Source organism: Trachurus trachurus (assembly GCF_905171665.1).
Source record: "Trachurus trachurus genome assembly, chromosome: 21".
Classification (NCBI taxonomy): Eukaryota; Metazoa; Chordata; class Actinopteri; order Carangiformes; family Carangidae; genus Trachurus; species Trachurus trachurus.
Window position 1 is genome coordinate 33781751 of NC_139899.1, and position 25600 is coordinate 33807350.

General features: G+C 42.0%; 1 protein-coding gene across 2 annotated transcripts in view; it reads right to left on the reverse strand.

Annotated features, from left to right (window-relative positions):
• Positions 1-25600, reverse strand: part of itgav (integrin, alpha V) — a 46627-nt gene that overhangs the window by 15027 nt on the left and 6000 nt on the right. Inside the window, exons 3-22 of one of the 2 annotated variants that reach the window (XM_083996386.1) lie at positions 16135-16226; positions 14383-14497; positions 14178-14239; positions 12636-12684; positions 11837-11959; positions 11679-11723; positions 10384-10427; positions 10219-10275; positions 8503-8555; positions 8332-8407; positions 6894-7023; positions 5841-5938; positions 5624-5717; positions 4287-4332; positions 3355-3462; positions 3209-3264; positions 2536-2690; positions 1599-1736; positions 306-373; positions 64-208 (exon numbers count right to left, since the gene is read on the reverse strand). In XM_083996386.1, coding sequence (XP_083852512.1) covers positions 64-208; positions 306-373; positions 1599-1736; positions 2536-2690; positions 3209-3264; positions 3355-3462; positions 4287-4332; positions 5624-5717; positions 5841-5938; positions 6894-7023; positions 8332-8407; positions 8503-8555; positions 10219-10275; positions 10384-10427; positions 11679-11723; positions 11837-11959; positions 12636-12684; positions 14178-14239; positions 14383-14497; positions 16135-16226 — 1754 coding nt within the window. Of the gene's footprint in view, positions 1-63; positions 209-305; positions 374-1598; positions 1737-2526; positions 2691-3208; positions 3265-3354; positions 3463-4286; positions 4333-5623; positions 5718-5840; positions 5939-6893; positions 7024-8331; positions 8408-8502; positions 8556-10218; positions 10276-10383; positions 10428-11678; positions 11724-11836; positions 11960-12635; positions 12685-14177; positions 14240-14382; positions 14498-16134; positions 16227-25600 lie in introns of both variants that reach the window. The other variant, XM_083996385.1, reaches the window with a different exon arrangement.

Consider the following 25600-nt stretch of genomic DNA (forward strand, 5'->3'; position numbering starts at 1 on the left):
AGTGAGGCAAGACACGAAGAAAAAAAATGTTGGCGTATCCCTTTAGGGTCTAGGTGGACCCACCTGACTGCGGACGACCCCGGTGAAGTCTGCCTGCTGGGGGGGGTAGATGTGCAGCTCGGCCTCGTAGGCGCCCTCGCCCTGGTTCTCGGCGCTGATCTGCAGCGTCAGAGCGTTGTCGTCGCCGATGTAGATCTGATCGCGGTCGCTGTGGCAACCAAAACAAAACAAAACAATCGCTATGGTAACGCGTCCTACATCGAACATTTGTCCTTTCGTGATAAAGAAGTGTGGACGTGTCTGACCTCTTCACCGTCAACTTCAGGTCCGGTTTACAGATGTTGTCGTCTCCACAGTCCAACAGGATGTGAGCCTGAGAACAAATCAATCAATCAATCAATCAATCAATCAATCAATCAATCAATCAATCAATCAGACTTTATTTATAGAGCACTTTTCATACAAAAGACATGTAGCACAAAGTGCTTTACACCATAAAAGCAGACAAAACAAAGCAAAAATAAAAGTCACGCAGCTACATACACACACACACACACACACACACACACACACACACACACACACACACACACACACACACACACACACACAGTTATAAAGCTTAAAAGAAGGCAACTGAAGCGCTATTTTACTCTACAATTTGCCGTGAGGAAAAACCAGGGACTGGATAAAACCAAATAATTAAATGAAATGATACAAAATAACTAAAATTATACCATAAATATGCTAAGACTAAAAAGATTAAAAGTAAAAATAAATACAAAATAAAATAAAATAAAATAAAATAAAATAAAATAAAATAAAAATAATAATCGATAAATACAATAAAAGGATAGGGAAACTAATAAAATAGTAAAAGTATAAGTAAAATCTAATCAAAAGCCAAGCTAAAAAGGTGTGTTTTAAGTTTGCTCTTAAAAATGTCCACATTCACAGCTGCTCTCAGGTCTTCAGGAAGCTGTTCACAGTCGTGGGCCCTATTAACAAAAGGCTGCTTCACCGTGAGTTCTGGTTCTGACTTTAGGTTTTAATAAAAGGCCTCTATCTGAAGACCTGAGAGTTCTGGATGGCTCATAAGTTAATTTTAAGCAAGATGACATGAACACACAAACGGACACACACGCAGTAGGGGTGGGCATTGCCAAGGACCTCACGATACGATACGCATCACGATACTTGAGATACGATATGATATTGCGATATCCAAATTTTGTGATATACTGCGATACTGAAAAATGTAAACGGCATTATGCATCTTAATATCCAAATTGTATGTACATCAGATGATAGTGATAATTCATGGGACAAACTGAGTCAAAACAATGTAATTCAAATGATCCATGCCATTTTATTGTAACTATACAAGTGCAAGTTACAACAACATGTTTGCATGAACAACACACTGTCTGAGGCAGCAGTACAGTGACACCTCGCGGGGCAGAGGTGCGGAAGTTGTACTGGATTTACTGAAACATGATTTATTATTTGAAAAAAATCTATATCGCGATACAAAATATCGTGATATATTGCCGTATCGATATTTTTGCCCACCCCTAACACGCAGCAGCAGGCGTTACCTGCTTGGTGACGTTGGACGGCGCCGTCATGTCCAGGATGGGCAGCAGGCCGGTCTTGTCTGCAGCCTGCTGGTAGTCCAGAGCGTACTCCATCGCCACGGAGATAGGCGTGATCTTATCACGGAACTCACGGTCGTCCTGAGGGACAGAGACAGAGAGAGAGAGGGGGGCTTTTATTCTGAAAAGCCGATACTGTGTGTAGCTGCTTCAGATTCACTACATCTAATCAATCATCTCTGATATCGGCTTTAATCTGGTCTGGTCTCTAGTTCCTGGTCTGGTCTGGTCTGGTCTGGCCTATCCACCACTTTATTTTCCCATGATCCATTGCGTCACACCACAACGGAAGTGGGTTTTAGTAGCATTCTAGTGAGCGGCTAACTGGTAGCGTTAGCGGCTAACTGGTAGCGTTAGCCACCGGTGTAGGCACCAAATGTGGGGGCTCTGGGCTGCCAAAACCGTTTTGACTAAATCTGATGTTTGTTAAGTCTATAAAACGAATTATTGAACAAACATTACTATTTCTGTGTGCATGTTTTTGTAATTAGTCATGGTTATTGTAGTTGTTAGCTTTGCTGCTGCTGACAGCTAACAGCGGTAGCTAACCAACATCAGGACGTCAGCTGTTAAAACCCTCCCGTTGTGGGACACGCCATGAAACTACTCCAGTTAGCTCAGTCATGTTGGAACTAGGATATCCGCTGGAGAAAATATTTTTTTCATGGGCCGTTTATTGAGTTATTGTTCATTGACACTGCTAACGGCTAACGGCTAGCAGCTAACGGTTAGCCCAGCTAATCTAAAATGTTTGTTCAACGATTCGTTTTATAGACTTCATAAACATCAGAGTAGTCACAACGGTGATATAGTGACGTGAAAATGTGACATAAAGCTAAAACCTCGTCCGTATTGTTCTCGTTAAACTTACGTGACCGACCCTGAGGAAGACGTGCTGCTCCTCGCAGGCCGGTCCTCGGCCGTTAGAGACCGTCATGTTCTTGGAGTAGCTGAAGCTGTGGCTGTGGAGGAACAGGACTCTCTTGGTGGTTTCCTTCTGCTTCAGCCGGTCCAGCAGCAGGTCCACACGGAAGTCTGAGGGGGGGGGGGCAGCAGCTGGTTACACACACATATATACACACATACAGCACAGAGACACTAACACACATACAGCACAGGTACACACATACACACAGCACACAGGTACACTGCAAAAACCCCAAATCTTTCCAAGAATATTTGTTTTATTTCTAGTCAAAACTAATCTCTTTTCACTTAAAATAAGACTCATCACCTACAAAGTAACTTGTTTTTAGATCATTTTCACTTGTTTCAAACAAATTTTCACTTGAATAATCTGCCAGTGAAAGCAGATTTTTTTGTGTTTGTAATAAGAAAGAAAAACTTGCTCCACTATCAGATTTTTCTACTTATTTCAAGTGAAAATCTGCTTGAAAGAAGTAAAAAGTGTCTAAAAACAAGCTACTTTTTTAAGTGATGAGTCTTATTTTAAGTGGAAAGAGATTAGTTTTGACTAGAAATGAGACAAATATTTTTGGTAAGATTTTGAGTTTTTGCAGCGTACACAAACACACATACACACAAACACTTACTGAGAGTGGGTGGAGCTCCGCGGCCGCTCGCCTTCAGACAGTACTTCACCTTGAAACTGGAGAACACACACACACACACACAGACAGAGTTAAGGATGACATCATCAGGTGAGTGCGTGGTCCAGCTGAGACTGTGATGACCTCACCAGGACACCTGCGTGCTGGTCCCAGGGAGCGTGCAGGTCTTCTCCTCGGGGTTGATGATCTGAGGCGTCAGATCCAGCGTGGCGTTCACACTGATCACAGGACGGGCTCTGAACACACACACACACACACACACACACACACACACACACACACACACACACACACACACACACACACACAGTTAAACCTCAACACACTGTTTTTTCCACACACCTGCCGATGTCACAAACTGGGTTTCCATCCAAATGTATCGAATTTAAGAGCGGATTTTGTGAAAATGCGCAAAAAACAAATACCAATTTATGACCGTTTCCATTCGTTAGTGTTTTGTGATTATTGGGAGAGGAGGAGGAGTGGTGCGCCGTGAGATTACGTCTTGCCGACACTCAACATCATGGACAATTTACGTACTTTCCGGACTATAGACAGAGAGCGCACCTGAGTATAAGCTGCACCAGCTAAATGTTAAAAGAAAATACACATATAGGCCGCACTTGAATATAAGCGTCAGGTTTTCATGTTGTAATTTGCAATTTTTGAAAATGCGAATAAGAAAAGATGGATGGAAACGCAACTACAGGGACATCTCAGCAATGACATCACATTTAAGTAAAAACCTTCCTGTGGGTTTTAACATCCAGGCTCGATCTGTGTCGTCTGTGTCGTTTTAGCACAGTAGCAGCTACACAATGTGTGTGTGTGTGTGTGTGTGTGTGTGTGTGTGTGTTAATCATGTACAGTAACAGAGGCTCAGTGAGCAGCAGTGAAGGGGTTAAGGTGGACTATAAAACAGCAGCTCTTTGATATCAGAGGTGGCCTCGCTCATTAAACTGCTCTCTCACACTCACACACACACACACACACACACACACACACACACACACACACACACACACACACACACACACACACACACACACACACACATTACCTGTATAAAACAGCTTTGTCTGCTCCAAACACTCCAACTATTAAATCTGAAAGACAGAAACACATCAGCTGTTTTTCAGTCCGTGGATTAAATCCTGCTGTGCCTCAGTGTGTGTAATGTGTGTGTATTAGGGCTGGGACGATATGCTTTTCTCCCAATTCGATTCTTCTACGATTTTTTGGATGGCGATTCGATTTAAATTGCAATTCTACGATATTGCCGATTCTCTGCATTTTTAACATTTATCTGCACACAAACACTGTAGGAGCCTATAAATTAACATACTGCATTCTAAAGTGAACTTAAACCCTTTTCAAAACCTGTTACTCTCTGTATGTGAAAAAAAGGCGAACAAATGAACATTGCACAATATTTAAAATAAATAAATAAAAATTCCCCCCAAAAAATCAATTTTTGAAGAAAAAAAATCAATTTTTGAAAAAAAAAAATAAATTTTTGAAAAAGAAATCAATTTAAAAATCGTCAAAAAAGATATCGCGATATTTACCGTAAATTCCGGACTATTAAGCGCACCTGAATATAAGCCGCACGAGCTAAATTTTAAAAGAAAATAGATTTTGTACATATATAGGCCGCACCTGAATATAAGCCGCAGGTTTATCATGTTGTAACATGAGACACAGAAAGACAGTACACGGAAGATGTGTGGAACTATACAAGTCCGCTCGCTTTTCCGCTGTTTTGGTTACGCTCCTCTCAGCCATGTGCATTTGTTGACAACGAAGCCGGCGAAAAATCAATAAATGGAGCGGTGGTTAACGTTACATAACATACGATGTTACGCGTGTGTGTTTGTGTAGTACCGTCATGAACAAAAGATTATGGGTTACGGAGCGCGTTTGTGTTGCGGTGCAGCAGAGACGAGAGCTGGGACACGGGGCAGCGACCAGGTGCTGTAGTGATGTTGCAAAGTTGGTTTTCAGCCGTGAGACGCCAGGTGAAGACGGAGAGCCTCCGTTCTCACTCGTAACAAGTCATGTAGCGAGTTAAACCGTCACAATTACTCCGGAGGCACCAACACAGCACAGTAACATGCCTGGTTAGAAAATAAAACACTGCACCAAAACGCAAAACTAGTGTCTTCTTCGGCGCATAATCTTTCCCCACATGTCTGTCTCACTTGTGCTTCCTGCTAGAGCGCCTCACCGGAGGCCGTTAGCCAGTAAAAATCTATAAATTAGCCGTATCGTTGTACAGGCCGCAGGGTTCAAAGCGTGAGAAAAAAGTAGCGGCTTCTAGTCCGGAAATTACGGTATGTGAATCGATTTTTTTTCCCACCCCTAGTGTGCATGTGTGTGTGTAATGTGTGTGTGTACCTGGGTATCCGTTCTGGTCGATGTCCGTGTTTCCGGTCATGGAGTATCCGAAGCTGGCCGGCATGTAGCTGGAGGCCCAGCGGCCCTTCAGCTCCTACAGGACACACACACACACACAGAGTCAGACTGAAACCGTGATGTCATCCACCACACCGTGATGTCATCCACCACACCGTGATGTCATCCACCACACCGTGATGTCATCGACCACACTGACCTGAGAGGGCGTGGGGTCGGGCCCCCGCGGGCGGCCGTTGTGGATGTAGACGAGGCCGTGGTGGTCGGGGCCGCCGTACGGGGCCGAGATGGCCACATCTGGAGGAGGAGGGGGAGGGGAGAAACTTAAAGGGATAGTTCAACATTTAGTCAAATTGGCCCATTGCCATAATCCCTATAGTCATAGCAGTAGGTTCGTTACCTTTAATTGTCGGTGCAAGCTGTTTTTAGAACGGCGGAGCAGAGCCGTGAGCTGCTCAGAGCTACGCTACGGAGGCTCATTATGGGATTTCTTGGTTTCCCTCATCATCAAACTCATCAAATACACAATCCAACAACTCCACAACGCTCTGGTGGACAAGTTGTGACCTGCACATTCACCACACTAAACCCACTGGCTGCTGATGATCTACAAGGCTTTCCTCAGTATGGTTACGTCTTCTCTATGTTCACTCCTCCGTGGAGCAGAAAACCGGTATTCCTTAAGGTCCAGTGATATTTACTGTTTGAACACTCCACGAGTGCGGACTGAACTAGGGAAGAAAGCGTTTAGTTTCGCCGCACCAACATCAACATGGAACAACCTCCAGGCTGAACTGAAAATGTCTGAACTCGTATCTTTTAATGTTTTCCGTCACTTCCTAAAGGACCGACAACAAAAATCAGTTGACCATCCTTGCCACCATGGCCCCCTTGCTCCTTGCACTTTGTTTTAACTTCTATTATGGCCCTATTTATTGTAATGTAATATTGTAATGTATTTGTATTTTATGGAAATGTTGACAACGTGTGCTGCTGCTCTCTTGGCCAGGTCGCCCTTGAACATGAGATCTCCATCTCAACGGGTCTTTTTACCTGGTTAAATAAAGGCTCAATAAATAAAAAAGATAATAACAGAACGTTACCAGACAGAGTTGTTTTAGAGGGACTGATGCTCGTTGCCTTCAGGGACAGTTTTTCATCAAGCAGTCTCTGTATTCACTTAAATATGTTGAACTATCCCTTTAAAGAACCTCAGAGAGTGTGTGTGTGCGTGTGTGTGTGTGTGTGTTACCGTTGAAGCCGTCCATGTCCAGGTCTCCCAGAGCGGCGATGGCCGATCCGTACCTGGCGTAGACCTCCGAGCCCGTCAACACCTGAGGGGGATGGAAGGAGAATCCACCTCGACCGAGGTACACGGACACCTACACACACACACACCCACACACACACACACACACACACACACACACACACACACACACACACACACACACACACACACACACACACACACACACACAGGGTCAGGGGTCAGTTCTGTGTGTGTGTTCAGTTGGGGTGGGAGAAAAAATCGATTCGAATTGATTTTTGACGATTTTTAAATCGATTTTTCTTTTTCAAAAATCAATTTTTTTTAAAATATTGTGCAATTTTTTGCATTTGCATTTGTTCGCCTTTTTACATCCAGAGAGTCCAGGTTTTGAAAAGGGTTTAAGTTCACTTTATAATGGAGTATGTTAAAGGTACAGTATGTAAGAAATCTAAAGCAACTGGCCGTAAAATCCTCCTAATATGTCACAGAGACTCAGGAATAATGTTCATATAACATGATGAACTCACCAACAACAATAGTACAGCCAGAGTATTCGCATTAAAAATCTTTTTTTGCAGACTGCAAATCATGTTTATGTTTTGAATTTAGGTGTTTACATGTTGCGCCACCTAGCGCTCTCTCCCAGTCACGGCAGCGTCAGTGGCATTTCAGCCTCCGGTCTGGTCCACTGAGCTGCCGCTACGACTGGGAGGAAAAACCAGATCGCTGTGTTTTGAATTTGACTGCAGTAACCGTTTTTGGCCACATTCTTACATATGGCACCTTTAATGTATAGGCTCCTACAGTATTTGTGTGCAGATAAATGTTAAAATGTAGCAGTTTACCTTACCTTATTTTTGCCTCTTTTTTTTGCCTATTTTTTTAATGATTTTTATAAATATATGCCGATTTTTATTTTAAAAAATTCTAAAAAAAAAATTAAAAACATTTTTTAATCTATTTTTGAAAAGAAAAAAATCTATTTTAACATTTTGTTTTAGAACTAATAAAAAAAAATTCAAAAATTTTTTTAAACGATTTTTGAAAAGAAAAAAATCTCTTTTATTCTCTTTCATTTTTGCCTCTTTTATGCAGTCCAGCATTTTGAAAAGAGAGTAAACATATATATATATATTGCTGCTGAATAAATCTTAAAAACTGACTTACATGTGAAATATGGTGTAGACAATCATAATCACTCAACTGTTTCACTGCTGTTAAAAATGCTAAAACTAAAAATCGAGAAAATCTGCAATATCGTAGAATCACAATTTAAATCGAATCGGCATCCAAAAAAAATCGTAGAAGAATCGAATTGGGAGAAAAGCATATCGTCCCAGCCCTAGTGTTAAGTGTTTGTGTTCAGTGTGTGTGTGTTCAGTGTGTGTGTGTGTGTGTGTGTGTGTGTGTTTCCTACCTGTCCCACTTCCCTGAGTTTTCCATCGGAGCCTCGGTCCATGAAGAGCGGAGCTCCGACCAGCAGGTCCATCATCCTGAAGAAGGAGAGGAAGGAGAAGAAACTCTGAAACAGCTGATGAACAAACTTTTTAAAGTGTTTTTAAAGCAGCGCTGTGATGCGTTCACTGACCCGTCGTTATTCACGTCCGAGGCAGCGACCGAGTGTCCGAAGTAGGCGGCCATCTGCAGACGGACAGGAAGTCAGACAGGAAGTCAGACAGGAAGTCAGACAGGAAGTCAGGGGGAGGTGACAGCAAAGATACTTTATTTACCCACACTGCAAAAACTCAAATTCTTTCCAAGAATATTTGTCTTATTTCTTGTCAAAATGTCTCATTTCTGGTCAAAACTAATCTCTTTCCACTTAAAATAAGACTCATCACCTAAAAATGAACTTGTTTTTAGATCATTTTTATTTGTGTCAAACTAATTTTTACTTTAAAGTAGTAGAAAAATCTGCCAGTGAAAGCAAGTTTTTTTGTGCTTGTAATAAGAAAGAAAAACTTGCTCCACTATCAGATTTTTCTACTTATTTAAAGTGAAAATCTGCTTGAAAGAAGTAAAAAGTGTCTAAACAAGCTACTTTTATGTGTATGTTCTTATTTTTAGTATAATTAGATTAGTTTTGACAAGAAATGACATTTTGACTAGAAATAAGAAAAATATTCTTGGTAAGATTTTGCGTTTTTGCAGTGCAGACCCCCCATGAGCGGCTGCTCCAATGATAGAAATGGTTTCACTTCCTGTCTCTCTAAATGGGCGTGGCCAACCGTCACCACCTCGTCTGTGAACGTGTGTGGATTTATACAATTTGTAGGTACAGGGTTTATACAGGAATCTTAAAGTTAATTCTAACACCTTTTTAAGACTTTTTCAAGACCGTTTCAGTATTTTTTAACACCTCACCGCCACTTCAAGCTGTAAACATTTACATCAGTGACACTTTTAACTGAACAGTTTTAGTTTTTGTAATAAAGACTATAGACCACTATGATACAACAGAATTTAAAAAAGTCTGGGATAATAAATCAAAGGCAAAGTTTATAAAAAAAAACATTGCTCAACTCTCAAAAAACCAAAACAACAATCTTCTTTTCTTTTTCATGAACCGGTTCATCTTTGTTTTTTAATAAAACAAATAAATTCACACACTTTTACAATGTTTTTTACAACTCAAACTCTTGGACAGCTAATTCAGAAAAAATACCTTCAATATTTAAGACTTTATAAAGTCATGAAAAGACTTTTTAATACTTTTTAAGGGTCTTAATTTTCCCAAAATTGATTTATCACCTTTTAATACTTTTCAAGACCCCGCGGATACCCTGAGGTAGATGAAAGTGAGATATTTATATTTTCTTATGATAACATTAAATATTTAGCATGATGAAAATTATTTAAATCATTTTCACGGGAGTTCGCGGCCGTTTGTTTGTCGTTGCCATGGAGATCTGAGCCAAATCTGGCGAGAGTGTGTCGTCGTAGAGACAGAGACAGGTCTGGAACAAAGTGGATTTTCTCCTGATGTGTCCGTCTGAAAGTTGTCCATGTTGGTGTCAAACTGTTCAGAAGAGATGTGGCTTGTGGAAAATGAGTCCAACATTTACTTCAGTGACCGTGGGGAGAAAGGACAGACCATAATCTGTGTTCACGTTAAATTGTCCCATTGGAGTCAATACACTCCAGGCTGCCTTTGGTCTCCCTAAAGGGGCGTGGCCGAGCAGAAGCCTAGTGACATCATACAGGAAGCTGACTCCTCATGGGGGGGGCGGGGCTTATAAACCGTTTGACATCACGGCTGACGTCAAACGGTGTTGCTATAGCAACGGTGAGGCTGTAGCTTTACCTGAGTCCCTGTGAAGTTCTCCATGGACTGCATGTTCTGACCGTTGAAGATGCTCACCTGAAAGATCAACACACAGAGCGTCAGAGTGTGTGTGTGTGTAGGTGTGTGTAGGTGTGTGTGTAGGTGTGTGTGTGTGTGTGTGTGTAGGTGTGTGTGTGCACTCACGTAGCCCAGGGCCTTGTCTCCTCGCGGTACCCCGGTCACATAGTCTACAGAGGAGACAGTTGTCATGGAAACACAACCGCACAACACTGACCTTGACTCACACACTTAAATTGACCCTTTGTCGGTTACTGTTGCTAGGTTGTTGGACAAACAATGGTCACGGAAGGGTTAACTAACTCCCATTGGAAACCATTGGAAATTAGGCAGATTTAAATTGCTTGTAAGGAAAATTTGAATTAACTTATACATCAGAAAAATAGTGTCCATGATAGAGGACAGACGTGGCTAAAGAGCGGTTGAACGGGCATTACACGACTTTTCTGAAAAATGGGGAAAAATCATTGTTTTGGTCACTCACTAGCTAGTAGCTAACGACGCTAGCTAACGTTAGCTACTAGCTAACGCTTAAAAAAACTTCACAAACTTCAAAAGACATTAGCAACGGTAACGTTACGTTTGCTAGATAACTATGAAGGTTAAAGTAACATGTAGGCTATGTACATAATGTCTTGGGTTTGGGGAATGGGATAAAAATGACTTGAGAATACGTTCCGGATATCGTGAGTCGCTACTGCAGGAACCCCAGACACTGAAAAATGATAAAGTAGTTTTTGCCCCAAAAAATAGCTGTCTACCTATCTTGTTTCATATGGTTTCTAGGGGTGGGAGAAAAAAATCGATTCACATAAATATTGCAATATCTTTTTTGACGATTTCTTTTTCAAAAATCAATTTTTTGGGGGGAATTTTTTTTTTTTTTTTGAATTTCTTTTTTTTGGGGAATTTTTTTTTTAAATATTGTGCAATGTGCATTTGTTCGCCTTTTTTACATACAGAGAGTAACAGGTTTTGAAAAGGGTTTAAGTTCACTTTATAATGGAGTATGTTAATTTATAGGCTCCTACAGTATTTGTGTGCAGATAAATGTTAAAAATGCTAAAGACTAAAAATCGAGAGAATCGGCAATATCGTAGAATCGCAATTTAGATCGAATCACCATCCAAAAAATCATAGAAGAATCGAATCGGGAGAAAAGCGTATCGTCCCAGCCCTAGTGGTTTCATCCCAGAGTTGTCCAACCTTCGAACGCTGCGCAACACGTGACATGGGGAGAAGCGCTCTGATTGGTGGATCAGCAGACCAATCAGAGGGCCAACAAAGGGTCAATTGGTTTAATATTGACTGATCGATCAATTAAAGGGACAGTCCGGGTGTCCTGTTTGACAGTTACTGTTATTGATCTGATTATCTGACTGACTGGCAGCCGATAATCAATAATCAGTGGCTGAGCTCACCTTCTTTCCCATCGTCGTTGAAGTCTCCGACTGTCACAGAGTATCCTGCAGCGCACACACACACACACACAGTCAGTCAGTACAAAGATGAGCCACACATGTCAGCAGGTGTGTGTGTGTGTGTGTGTGTGTGTGTGTGTGTGTGTGTGTGTGGTTACCTAGGTAACTGTCGTCGTACTCGGCGCCGGCGGTCTTGGTGGCGAGGCTGTTGCCGTACGGAGTGATGTAATCCTTAGGGACACGAGTGAGAATCTCAGCGACGTCGTCAGAGATCAGCTGACCTGAGGGACAACCAGGGACACACACAACCTTAAAGAACCTTAAAGGGATAGTTCACCCAAAATTCAAATTTCCCTCATTATCTCCTACTCCCCCTCATGTGGACTAAGGGCTGGGAGAAGTTTCAGAGTCCTCCGTGGCTTCTCTGAGTTACAGGGGGTCTCGGCGTAGCAGTGCATGTCCATATGACGGTTGCAAATGGATACCAACTGTCTTGGTAACAAAAAGACACACCAAAAACCATCCAAATACCTCCATGCTGCTCGTATGTAATGTCCCTCTTGTATTGAAGCCCCAACATAAGAAATTGTCCCGAAAAAAATTAAATAAGTCTATATTTCAAGCTTGTTTGTAGCGGAAGCTTCTTGAAGCTCCTCTTCCTGGTCCATCCAAATCTCTATCTTTTTGGTGTGTCTTTTTGTTACGAAGACAGTTGGTATCCATTAGCAACCGTTATATGGACATGCACTGCTACGCCGAGACCCCCTGTAACTCAGAGAAGCCACGGAGGACTCTGAAACTTCGAGGGGGAGGAGATAATGAGGGAAATTTCAATTTTGGGTGAACTATCCTTTTAAAGAAAGGATAGTTCTGAGAGACGTTGCGAGACGTTGCGTTCTCTCAGATCAAGAACATCTTCATCATCATCAGGTTGTAAACTCAGACTGACTGACTGACCCTGCCAGTAGAAGCTTCCTGGTCCTCCCACCACCACTTTGTTGTTCTTCTGAAGAAAAGAAAAGAGAAACTTCATGAGTCACTGGTCACACAGTCTCCTATAGCAACAACAATATGACTGTTATTTAAGCAATATCACACGAGAGGGAGTGCTGTTGTACTGTATATCAGCACGGCTGTGATTCGGTCAGATAATCACACCGTGCTGATATACAGTACAACAGCACGACCTCGAGTGTGATATTGCTTTTATACAACAGTGCTACGAGCGCATTTTAGAACAGTAATAAACTACAAGAGATTATGATTTGTTTGTTTATTTAATAATTTATTTGGCTCCGCCAACAGAAATAGTTCTGCAACTGGAAGGGAGACAAGGCTGTTGCCAGGCAACACATAAACATTTCATACTAGCTTGCTACTAGCTACAAGCTTTTCCACCGAGCTGCTTCTAGTGCTGGTTCTGGTTCTGAGCCCGTGTCTGATTGGCACCGCAGCAACAGGACCAGCGTGAAGACACAGAGACGTTATCGATACCGTATTACATTTGTTTATCTGCTATGTAATCAATATAAACACAGTTGAAGCTAAGTAGCTGAGCTACGTGGCTAACAACAGCTAATGCTAATATCAAAACACATCACCGTCAAAACGTAGTTGCCCCCGCGGCGATTTTTTCCCCAGCCGGGTTTAGTAGAGATTTATCTCCAATTAGACGGACCAGGTCAGGTCCAGGTTTTAATGTTGAGGTCCGTTTATAACTGTAGCAGCAGCAGCAGCAGCAGCAGCAGCAGCAGCAGCAGCAGAGAGATGGGGCAGCTCCTGTATGGGGAGCCTGGCTCTGACTTAGCTCCTGTCCAGCTGAACAGCGGAGTGATAACGTCCGTAAAAAGTCGCAGTGCTGTTATACTGTATATCAGCACTCATGGAACGTCTCTTGTCCAATCAAATTGCTCGGTTGGGACCGGTCGGAACTAACTGTTGCATGTACTATACTACACCTCCTATAATAACAACTATTACTGTATATACATGTTTATAAAACGGAAAGGTGAAATCTGGCGATCTGATTGGTTGTTAGCCGTGGTATAATGAGCATATACCACGGCTACTATTCTAAAGCCTTATCACAGCGTAGGCTATCACTCCGCCTCAGGCACGTATGACTGGTATGAATGGAAGTTGTTGTCATGTCTCCATGACAACGGACTGTTGCAGTCCGTAGCAACAGACAGTCGATGTTTTTAGGATGTTAAAAATGTAGTAAAGTAGTGTAATTGACATGTTGAAGGTGAACTTTGACCTCCAGAGGGTTAACAATGGTAGAGGGGACTGAGCAGTGACAGAGCTACTTGGAGCTAACGTCTGGACAGCTGGGAACAGATTTTTATTCTGCTTCAAGAAAACTACATGTCCTCTTTCATATTGTCATTATTGGTAACCGTTTTATAAAAGCTATATCCCCCTTAGAGTGGTATAATGAGCATATACCACGGCCTGTCGTGATATATTGCTTAAATATGTATGTATACTGTCACTGACCTTCAGGAAGTCAGCGCTGAAGCCGGCCTGACAGAAACCCTGACCCTCAGGGGAGTTGGCCGCTGCACAGAGACACAACATCATCATCATCATCATCATCATCATCATCATCATCATCATCATCATCATCATCATCATCATCATCATCATCATCATCACAGGTAGGAGACAGGAGGAGACATAGAGGACATAGAGGAGGACGTACTGGATCTGCAGGGAGAATACTCCACCACTGTGTCTTCTTTCTTCAGGTAACACGTCCCCACTGGCTCTCGCTCAGAGACACCGAAGGTCGACCACTGGTACAGAGGAGCACACGCCTACAGACACACACAGAGAGACAGAGAGAGAGAGACACAATTAGTCACTGTAATGGTAAATCTTAATATTCCTTTGTTTTAATCACTTGAGACGTTCCTACACCCAAACTTTCCCAGACTTCCTTCTGCAATTGTAAATTCAAGTTCCTTTACACTTAAAGCAGAAGTAAGCGATCCGGTCGTTTTGGCTAATGCTGCGTTCCAGGCAGGCTTTTGAAATCGTAAATTACAGCTTCAAGTCACAACTTACGACTTTGTAGCGTTCCAGGCAACCCACTCGTGTTTTTCCGACCTGTTTTACCTGTGAAAGTCACTATAACGGCCACTCGTAACTTCTGACCCGTGAACTCGTACCAGATCGAACTGGTACCACTTCACAGGTCGGAAAAACACCAGTTACGGGTTGCCTTGAACGCACCATAACAGTCCTCGTCCCTACGTCACCACATTCAGGCGCATCCCTTGGCTGCACACACAGCCCTGCATGCCGTTCTCTCTCCTCATTGGATAAAAACTGTAGGATACGATAAATGTTTTCTCTTCGGCTCAGAGCAGAGCAGAGGGACTGACAGACCCGTGTTTCAGTCCAAACACTCTATGTAAGTGATTGCTGTCGGAAGATAGAACTATTTAAGACTTATATTAACACAAATATATCACTTACTTCTGCTTTAACCATCTGTGATGCCCAACTTCCCACTTCATAATTCACACTCAAACCCCTTTGTATTTTAAATTGTATCTCTTAACTCCATATAATACCTCGGGAGACCGGTGATGATACCTTCAAAGGCGAAGGCGTGAAAACACAATCAGGGAAGGACACAAACACACCCCAGAAGTGGACCTTCCTTCAGCTATAAATGTTTAGGTTTTCCCCGTGTTCAGGGTCTTTTCTTTACCATCACCCGCTTGGGTAGAAACTAGGGATGTCACAATTACTTGCTTTCACAATTAATCGTGGTATTAAACGCCACAATTAATTTATCGCAAAGGTTCCTAAATACCGTCACTTTCTGTATTGGGGAAATACACTTTCCAAAAAAGATTATGTCGGTACCATCTCAACAGATGTGGCGCCAAAGTAAAGGTAAATGCACAGATACTGGTCCAGGTTATAATGTAACATTGAATCGGAACGAATTTAAAAGTTTGCGTGTCATTTGTAATAAAAAAAAAAAAGCAAACAAAAAAAAACAGATTAAAATAAACTTAAACATTTGGTATAGATGACTGAGGAATATAATTGGTCCTTTATTAATAGATACTTAATAAATAATTGGCATTGTAATTAGTTAGACTATATTTGATTTTGCACATTCATAGTGTTGTGAAATTAATTAATGCATAATAATCGTGATAATCGTAACACCGTGATTATTTCTCTGACAATAATCGTACCAAGAAAATCTATAATCGTGACGTCCCTAGTAGAAACTGACCTTTCCTTGCAAGGAAATAAAAACAATGTCGGCCGGCGAAGTCTCTATTTCATTATTCACCAACAGCAAACAGCTAAGAATTACCACGACAACACAGAGGAGAGTGTGATGCTTAATGAGTTCATAAGTTAATTGTGTGTGTGTGTGTGTGTGTGTGTGTGTGTGTGTGTGTGTGTGTGTGTGTGTGTGTCTCACCAGGATGTGCTCTCCGTCGGACCGGACCGACGCTCCGAACCACTGCTTGGACTTGAACTCCATCTGATCTCCGTTAGTGTTCTTCCTGTCGGCTGCAGAGAGAAAACACAGGCTGGTTACCGACCAATCAGATGATCAATCAGCTGATAATATTGATAAACTGATCACTAAGTCAGGATCACGGTCCTGGAGCAACATGCAGCAGCTGCTGGCCTCAACAGACGCCTGAATCAATAATTACTAATGATCAATCACAAGGGATCAGACTACATCCAGGATTAATACTGGATCAATCTTTGTATCAGAAATGAACAGAAAATAAGTGTTTTATATGTGAAGTGGGACATTAGATCTCTGAGGACCATGAAGGATCAATACATCAATCAATAACCAATAATCAATGAGCAAAGTGGAGAGAATCAGTTTATAAAAATCACAACTTGACTGGACTGGACTGGACCTTTTTACAGTCTATGGTCTGGACTGGATTGGACCAGATTGGACTGGACTGGACCTTTTTATATCCAGTCTATGGTCTGGACCATAGACTGTAAAAAGAATGGACGTAGCGTCCGTGACGTCACCCATTGGTTTGGGGGAGTCTGTTTTGTGCCTCTACTACGGGGGTTTGAACTGCGCCATGTTGGATTCTACTTGCCATATTTGGAGCGGTGCGGCCGTTGGCCGGCCGAGAGCCCGCCCACTGGCCTCGTAGCAGCGGTCGCCGGACCTGTCACTCAACGGTTCTGCGCCCTAATTGGCCAGAACTTTAAACCTAATAATAGTAAAACGGTAGAGTTTTAAAAAAATTCACCCCCCTCAGAGTGTGTGCGGGGGTAGAAACTATCGGTTGAGACCAAAAAAATGAAATGTACCAGGCTGTAAATATGTTTTTTTAAGCTGTAAAATCGGCGATTTTAACATGGGGCTCAATTGGAGTTGCTCCCTTCTGGAGCCAGCCCCCAGCGACAGCCGAGGGGATTGCAGCTTTTTGAACGCGGAAGTGAGCTTCACTTCTCAGACCGACAACTGCCCCCTTGGTCTGGACTGGATTGGACTGGACTGGACTAGACTGGACTGGATTGGACTGGACTGGACTAGACTGGACTGGATTGGACTGGACTGGCCCTTTTTACAGTCTATGGTCTGGACTGGACCGGATTGGACCTTTTTAAGTCTATATCAGTGGTTCCCAACCTTTTTTGGCTCATGACCCCATTGTGACATCACAAATGTCACAATGGGGTCTCAATCAAGATGTGCAAGCTCAGATATTTATATATACTGCATTTTATTTGATCTCGATTTATATTCGAGAAAGTGAAAGTGTCGAATATAGTTCTTTAAGATTGTCTGTGGTGTTTTTAAATCATAATTCAGTAAATAATACTGTAATTGGTTTAAAAAAGTATTTTTATCAGAATTTTTTTTATCAATTACTAGACCTTCAGGCGACCCTATTTGAATTCCAGGCGACCCCACATGGGGTCCTGACCCCAAGGTTGAAAACACTGGTCTATAGACCGAATCTCCTTGTTGTTTACATTCTACTTCCTGGTAGAAAACCAGCTGTAATGTGAATGAGATCAATAGTACCGAACGAGAGTTTAGCTATATATCATATTTTTCACGCCCTATCACCATTTAGACAAATCTGAAATGATTGAAGAAACATTACTATTTCTGTGTGTGTGTTTTGTGTTGCTATGTGTTGTATTTATTCAGTTTGGGGGAATCACAGTGTCTAGAAAGCATCAGTGGCTCAGCTGACAGGGACAGCTAACGGTAGCTAAGCTAACAGCAGCAGCTAAGCTAACGGCGGTAGCTAAGCTAACGGCGGTAGCTAAGCTAACGGTAGCTAAGCTAACGGCGGCAGCTAAGCTAACGGTGGTAGCTAAGCTAACGGCGGTAGCTAAGCTAACGGTAGCTAAGCTAACGGCGGCAGCTAAGCTAACAGCAGCAGCTAAGCTAACAGCAGGACGTCAGCTGTTAAAACCCTCCCGTTGTGGGACACGACATGAAACTACTCCAGTTAGCTCAGTCATGTTGTAACTCAGATATCCGCTGGAGAAAATATTTTTTCATGGAGCGTTTATTGAGTCACTGAGTTATTAAAGTTAAACAGGTAGCTAACCGTTAGCCCGGCTAATCTATGATAACTATGACTAATTACAAAAATGTGCACACAGAAATAGTAATGTTTGTCCAATCATTGGTTTTATAGACTTTACAAACATCAGATTAGTCTAAACGGTGATATAGTAACATGAAAAATTAGATAAATATAGCGAAACTCTCGTCCGTCACTATTGTTCTCATGCTGGTTTTCTACCAGGAAGTAGTTGTAAACAACAAGGAGATTCTGGAGAGACTGGACTGGATTGGACCTTTTTATATCCAGTCTAATATTATGGTCTGGATTGGTCAGGAGTGGGCGGAGCCTCTTCACACTGTTGGACGCGCTGAAACTGATCTGAGCTCAGAACAAACAGAAGCTTCTGTGTTTGTTACAGTAATGACTCGGATGTTTTCAGTCATTACACAGCAACACGTGGTGGTCAAGTCCTCACAAACACACACACACACACACACACACACACACACACACACACACACACACACACACACACACACACACACACACACACACACACACACACACACACACACACACACACACACACACACACACACACACACACACACACACACACACACACACACAGAATCATCATGAGCAGACGAGTCACCGACCAGAGAGAGAAAATAAAAACACACAGAGGAACAAAAGCTGCTGGTGCATCATGGGTAAAGAGCCAGAATAGACCCAGACCGACCCTGAGTCAGAGCCACACACACACACACACTAATTCCTCAGCAGATCAGCAGGTCAAGTCAACAACAGAGACTCTATTGTGGAGGAAACTCAGAACCAGGCCACGACTCTGTGTGTGTGTGTGTGTGTGTGTGTAAACATCCTGTGACTCCAACAGTGTTTACATGACGGACCAGAACCAGAACCAGGACCAGGTTGTGATGTCATCGTGTCAGAGTTAAAAAGGTTGCTTCATTTGAACAAACTTCCTTCCTCTTCACGTTGAGCTATCTGATCTGGGGCCTGTTGTTCGAAAGTAGAATAAAGATATCCAGGATAAGTGGAAAAGCCAGGTTGGACAAAGTCTCATAAGTCCATCCTGGCTTAATTGGTTGTTGGAACGCCGAGCCAGGCTGAGGAGGGGCAGCTTTGTCAAGCCAGGTGTAACTTATTCTCTCGTCAGTAGACCACAGAGATTGATCACAGATTCACCGATGAGAGGACAGGTGTGGCCACTTTCCTCCAATCAACAGCGGATCTTGACGTAAGGTGACACACCTCTTAGAAAAAAGAAAAAAAAAGCACCGCTGCTGTCGTAAAGCTCAGAGAGAGTGCAGCGGACAACTGCGGACTGATTGAATGTGGAAGTAGCCTAATCCAAAATTATAATCACAATTTAAGTTCCTTTCACAAATTAACAGCTGTGCACTTTGCCTTAATGATGAGCAGTGGAAGTTGATACATTGCACTCATCTCTTATCATCTAAAGTAAAGTTCATACAGCACAAATACAAGTGGCCAAAAGTGCAACAGGTGAAAATTAATTAAATATAAGAACATTATGCAGTCTGATGCTTCAATAAATTGCAGATAACAATGTTCAAATGAGGTGTATGAATTATTTGGAAGGTGCCTGCTCAAACAATTGTATTCTTGTTTTCTTCCCTCAACCAATATTCGGCCAATATACTGTATTTTGTAACATATTTTATAATAATAAAAATAAATCTATTGCTAATTTTGCTTTTTTTTTTTATACTAGTGGTCATAGAAAATATCATAGATGGGTCACAGATATCGAAAATAGTTTGTATTGTCTCAAGAACAGTGTGCACAATTCTGTGCTAATGTGTTTTACAGATTTCACAAACCGTCAGACATCTTTATGCCCTGCATTTGAAGAAGCAGGCAGCGCTGGCAGATGCAATGATTCAGTGTGAGAAGCAAATGAATAGCCCTAATTATGAAAAAAAGAAAAGAAAAAAAACCTAATAAATATTGTAAATGTTTCATGTTATTTGATTATTGTAAATGTATTTAGTTTGTTTAGAAATCAGGCCAATATGTAGGGTACATAAGAACATGGAATAACTGTATAAAACATTGATTTCTGATCAGAGTGACTGCTGACTTCACAGATAAAGACAACAGAATCAACTAAGCCTGGCTGTTATTATGGTCTGGAGCAGGCTAGCTGCAGAGAATAAATCACCATAGTAACTTGACCAGGATAAAGGTATCCAGCTTTCGAACAACCGACTTGAGGCTAAATTCAGCCAGGATAACCAACATATCCTGGCTTAATCCCTTATCTAGGTTTCGAACAACAGGCCCCTGTTGTCTCCATAGCAACACAAGACGATGACACATTTCACCACCATCAAAAAATAAACCCAGTGTGGTTGTTACACACTAACTTCATCACACACACACACACACACACACACACACACTATATTAATGATTATTAGAATCATGCATCTTCTCTGTCTGGTTTAAGGAAAAGAAGGAAACTGCTGTTTAAGTAGAAACTGCTGTTTTTAACTGCTGTCTAACCCTAACCACCTTACAATGAACTTTTAACTGAATATGCAGAAGTCTCTGGTTTCTGCTGGTGTCTCTGTGACCTGCAGCAGCAGACGAGCCCGTCTGTGTGAAGACAAACTATTTCTAAATAGTCAAAGGCAGCGGTCGGGTCGGCCCACGGACCAAACGGTTTACGGCCCTCAGACCGGAGACTCAAGGCTCAAGACTGAAGTTTTTTTTTTTTTGGCACTGAAAATGCTCATATCTATACGAAGGAGTATTAGGGCCAGCCAAAAAAGAAAAGAAAAAAAAAGTCAGAAAAGAAAGAAACCTGGCAAAAAAAGACAACAAAAAACATCGGGCAATAAAAAAATGTGGGGAAAAAATTAAGAAATAAAAAAATTTTGGCCCAAAAAAAAAAAATTCCATGGGAAAAAAAATAAAAATGTGGGAAAAAAAAAGAAATAAAAATCCATCGGGAAAAAAAAAACTGGACAAAAAATAAATACATAAAAAAATTTTGGCCAAAAAATAAATAAATTCCATGGGAAAAAAAAAACATAAAAAAGTGGTAAAAAAAATAAAAAAAAATCAATGGGAAAAAAAAATAAAATTTGGCAAAAAAAAGAAATAAAAATCCATTGGGAAAAAAAAAAAAAAAATTTTTGGCCCAATAAAAAAAAAAAGTGGTAAAAAAAAAAAAAAAATCCATTGTAAAAAACCTAAAAACTACTATAGTCGGTGGCCATGGCTGCCTCTATAGATGATATTTAATTGTCCACGGTAAAACCCTAGTGTATGTGTGGGAGGTGTGGACAGTCTCAACGTGTGGATGCCACCCAGCTGGTGAGAGCTTCATGTTCTCAGGCGTCTTGTTGCCTCACAGCGACACACAGGAAGAGGCTGGTTTGATGTCGAGCTGAGCTTCCTGTGTGTTAACCACACAGCCACCGACTCTCACCTCGCTCAACCTCAGTGTCGGCTCGCCTCGGGTTAACACACAGTTCACACCGTGTTTTCTCACAGTCACGACTCAGACCACGACTCAGCGCCATGGGAACCAGACACTCAGGACGTTTACATGACACCTGAGAAAAAAACCAAATTATGGCCTTAATCCGACTGTAGCTGGACAACTGATGCACGTAAACACGTTAGTCCGACTAATATCACCATGACCACGAGGGATAGCGTGCACCTGATCTGCACAATAAGTAAAGCGCACATTATGTACAACGTAAACAAAGCTGTACAATTAAAGGGATAGTTCACCCAAAATTCTAATTCCACTCATGATCTCCTCCCCCTCATGTGGACTAAGGGCTGGGAGAAGTTTCAGAGTCCTCCGTGGCTTCTCTGAGTTACAGTGGGGCTCCGTGCAGCACTGCAGGTCCATATGACGGTTGAGAACGGAGCTCGTATGTAATGTCCCTCTTGTATTGAAGCCCTGACATGAGAAATTGTTCCCAGTGTCCAGAGACACTGGGAGCTTCCGCTACAAACAAGCTTGAAATATAGACTTATTTAATGTTTTTCGGGACAATTTCTCATTTTGGGGCTTCAATACAAGACGGACATTACATACGAGCAGTATGGAGGTATTTGGATGTTTTTTGGTGTGTCTTTTTGTTACGAAGACAGTTGGTATCCATTTGCAACCGTTATATGGACATGCACTGCTACGCCGAGACCCCCTGTAACTCAGAGAAGCCACGGAGGACTCTGAAACTTCTCACAGCCCTTAGTCCACATGAGGGGGAGGAGATAATGAGTGAAATTTCAATTTTGGGTGAACTATCCCTTTAACCATCTCGCTGTTGTTGGAAAATAGGTCAACAGGAAAAGGAGCCGTATTAACTTAACGCTGAAACTACGCATATCGCCCCCTGGTGTTGAGGAGGAGGAACACGTTCCCTCAGTTATTAGAGTTTCTCAGTTGCATGTAAACTGGGACAAGGACAGAAGTCTAATTAAACGCCATAATCAAATTTTGAGCAGAGCTCGATTAAACTGTGCATGTAAATGTACTGAGTGAGTTGGTTGTCACTAGGAAACAGGCTCAACCGTCAGGAACAAGGCCGTTGGTCCAGGATCTGATCCATCTCCTCCTGTCAACCCTCGACTCCACTCTGAGCTCAACATTCTCATATATTTCATTTCTTATCACTCAGAGACACAGAGAAGAGAAGGAAGCACAGGAACAGCCTCCTCTCTTCTGATTGGCCGACAGAGGAGATGGAAAACTACACTTAAAGGGATACGCCAACATTTTTTTTTTCCGTGTCTTGCCTCACTCCCGAGTCCATGAGCAGCAGATAGACACCATCCTTTCGACTGTGCGTGCAGTAACAAGGGAGATAGAGCCGTATCGCTGTAATTAGCTTAGCTCAAACACTGGAAGTGTATAGGTAGTGTTAGCCTGCCTCCACCTAAACACTGCAAAAATTCAATTTCTAGTCAAAATAAATCTGATCATCACATTAAAAAGTAGCTTGTTTTTAGACACTTTTTAATTTTTTCAAGCAAATTTTCCACCTGAAATAAGACAGTGGAGCAAGTTTTTCTTTCTTATTACGAGCATAAAAAACTTGCTTTCACTGGCAGATTTTTCTACTTATTTCAATTGAAAATTAGTTTGAAACAAGTGAAAACTGTCTAAAAACAAGTTTAATTTTTAGGTGATGAGTCTTATTTTAAGTGGAAAGAGATTAGTTTTGAGGCATTTTGACAAGAAATAAGACAAATATTCTTGGAAAGATTTTGAGTTTTTGTAGTGAAGTCGCTAATTAGCTTAGCTCAAACACTGGAAGTGTATGGGTAGTGTTAGCCTGCCTCCTACCTGAGCCGAAATCAGCAGTCAGAAGCTGATTTCATTTTAGCTCTAAACTCTGTAAATATATCACTTTATCCACATTACAAACTTAGGTGAGAAAGTAGCCGTTTAGATCAGCAGTGTGTCGTTAATCTGTCTAAATACCAGCTGTTTACAATTTTGTTGGGACGAATTTGGCGCTACTCAAGCTAGCCGTTGTGACCAACGCACTTCCGGTTACTTAATAAATAAACCTAATACCGAATAAAACACCCGTTGCCCTTTACATACAGAAAACCATGAGGATAGAATTTGTGCTTTTACTTTGAAACAGGAAGCTAACCTACCCTCGATGTAGCTAGCTTGAACCAAAATAAAGCGTCTTTGCTTGAACCCTCCGTTTTGACCGATCTCGTCTCGTTAGCGGCATTTGACCGCTCAAGATGCCTTACCGGAGAGTTTTGTCAGCTCTGAGACGAAGATCGGCCCGCCGGTTTCCGTTTAGAGTTGCTGAAGAGTTTCTCTGATGACTTTAGGTGGAGGCAGGCTAACACTACCCATACACTTCCAGTGTTTGAGCTAAGCTAATTTGCGACTTTAGGTAGGAGGCAGGCTAACACTACCTATACACTTCCAGTGTTTGAGCTAAGCTAATTAGCGACTTTAGGTGGAGGCAGGCTAACACTACCTATACACTTCCAGTGTTTGAGCTAAGCTAATTAGCGACTTTAGGTAGGAGGCAGGCTAACACTACCTATACACTTCCAGTGTTTGAGCTAAGCTAATTAGCTACTTTAGGTGGAGGCAGGCTAACACTACCCATACACTTCCAGTGTTTGAGCTAAGCTAATTAGTGACTTTAGGTGGAGGCAGGCTAACACTACCCATACACTTCCAGTGTTTGAGCTAAGCTAATTAGCGACTTTAGGTGGAGGCAGGCTAACACTACCTATACACTTCCAGTGTTTGAGCTAAGCCAATTACAGACGATACGGCTCTATCTCCCTCGTTACTGCACGCACAGTCAAAAGGATGGTGTCTATCTGCTGGTCATGGACTCGGGAGTGAGGCAAGACACGGAAAAAAAATGTTGGCGTATCCCTTTAACCTTTCAAAATAAAACACAGAAGACGAAGGAGAAGAGAAGGAGGAGGAGGTTTAAACTTTACAGGATCCTCACATCGCCTCAAGCAGCAAAGGAGACTTTTACTACCACAGCTGGAGAGAGGTGCATTGTGGGTATATTAGGAGTAGGGACGAGTCCACACAGCTCCTGCCTCTCTACACACACAACACATTCCTGAATGAGTCCCGACACGAGACAACGACCTCCACTCTGCACTGGAGTGAACTGGTTTCAGAGTCCGTGGTGGATCTAGAGAGAGTCTTCATTAACAGGAAGTGTATCGGCTGCTGCTCCTTCACAATAAAAGCCCTCAGCTGTGACTGTTTCCTCTCTCACCGTGTTTACATCCAATTATCTGAAGATCGATAAAAATAATATCAACGTGGTTCAAGAGCGTTTCCATCTCAGACCTTTAAATCCAATAAAAAGTCGTGTGTAATGACGTCATGAGCTGTTCTCTGGTCATATCGGTGCATTGAACTGTTTTCTTGCAGTTTAAGATGTTTCTATTCAGTTTTGTACTAAATCATAAAACAGAAGGACGTCGTCCATCCTTCCTCTGTAACCGGCCCAGCTGCTGCCTGGAAACCACTGAGCCACACGCACGCACGCCTGCCAAGTTAAATTGGTAAATAGGGAAGTTGTACTCTACAGGCTATAGGTGTTTATAATAACCGTTTCTGTTAGACGGAGACTGTTGACATGAAGCCGGTCTGTCCCGTTCACCTGCATCTGTCTGTGTTTACTCCACCGTGTCTCTAACAGCTGGAACACGCAGAGGAATCCACATCAAACATGATCACATTATCAATATCTAACCGGATTTTCCTGTTTCCATCAGACTTTTTTAATTCTATATTGTTTAATGCAGATAAAAACGTGTGGATGGAAACATGGTTAGTGTCTC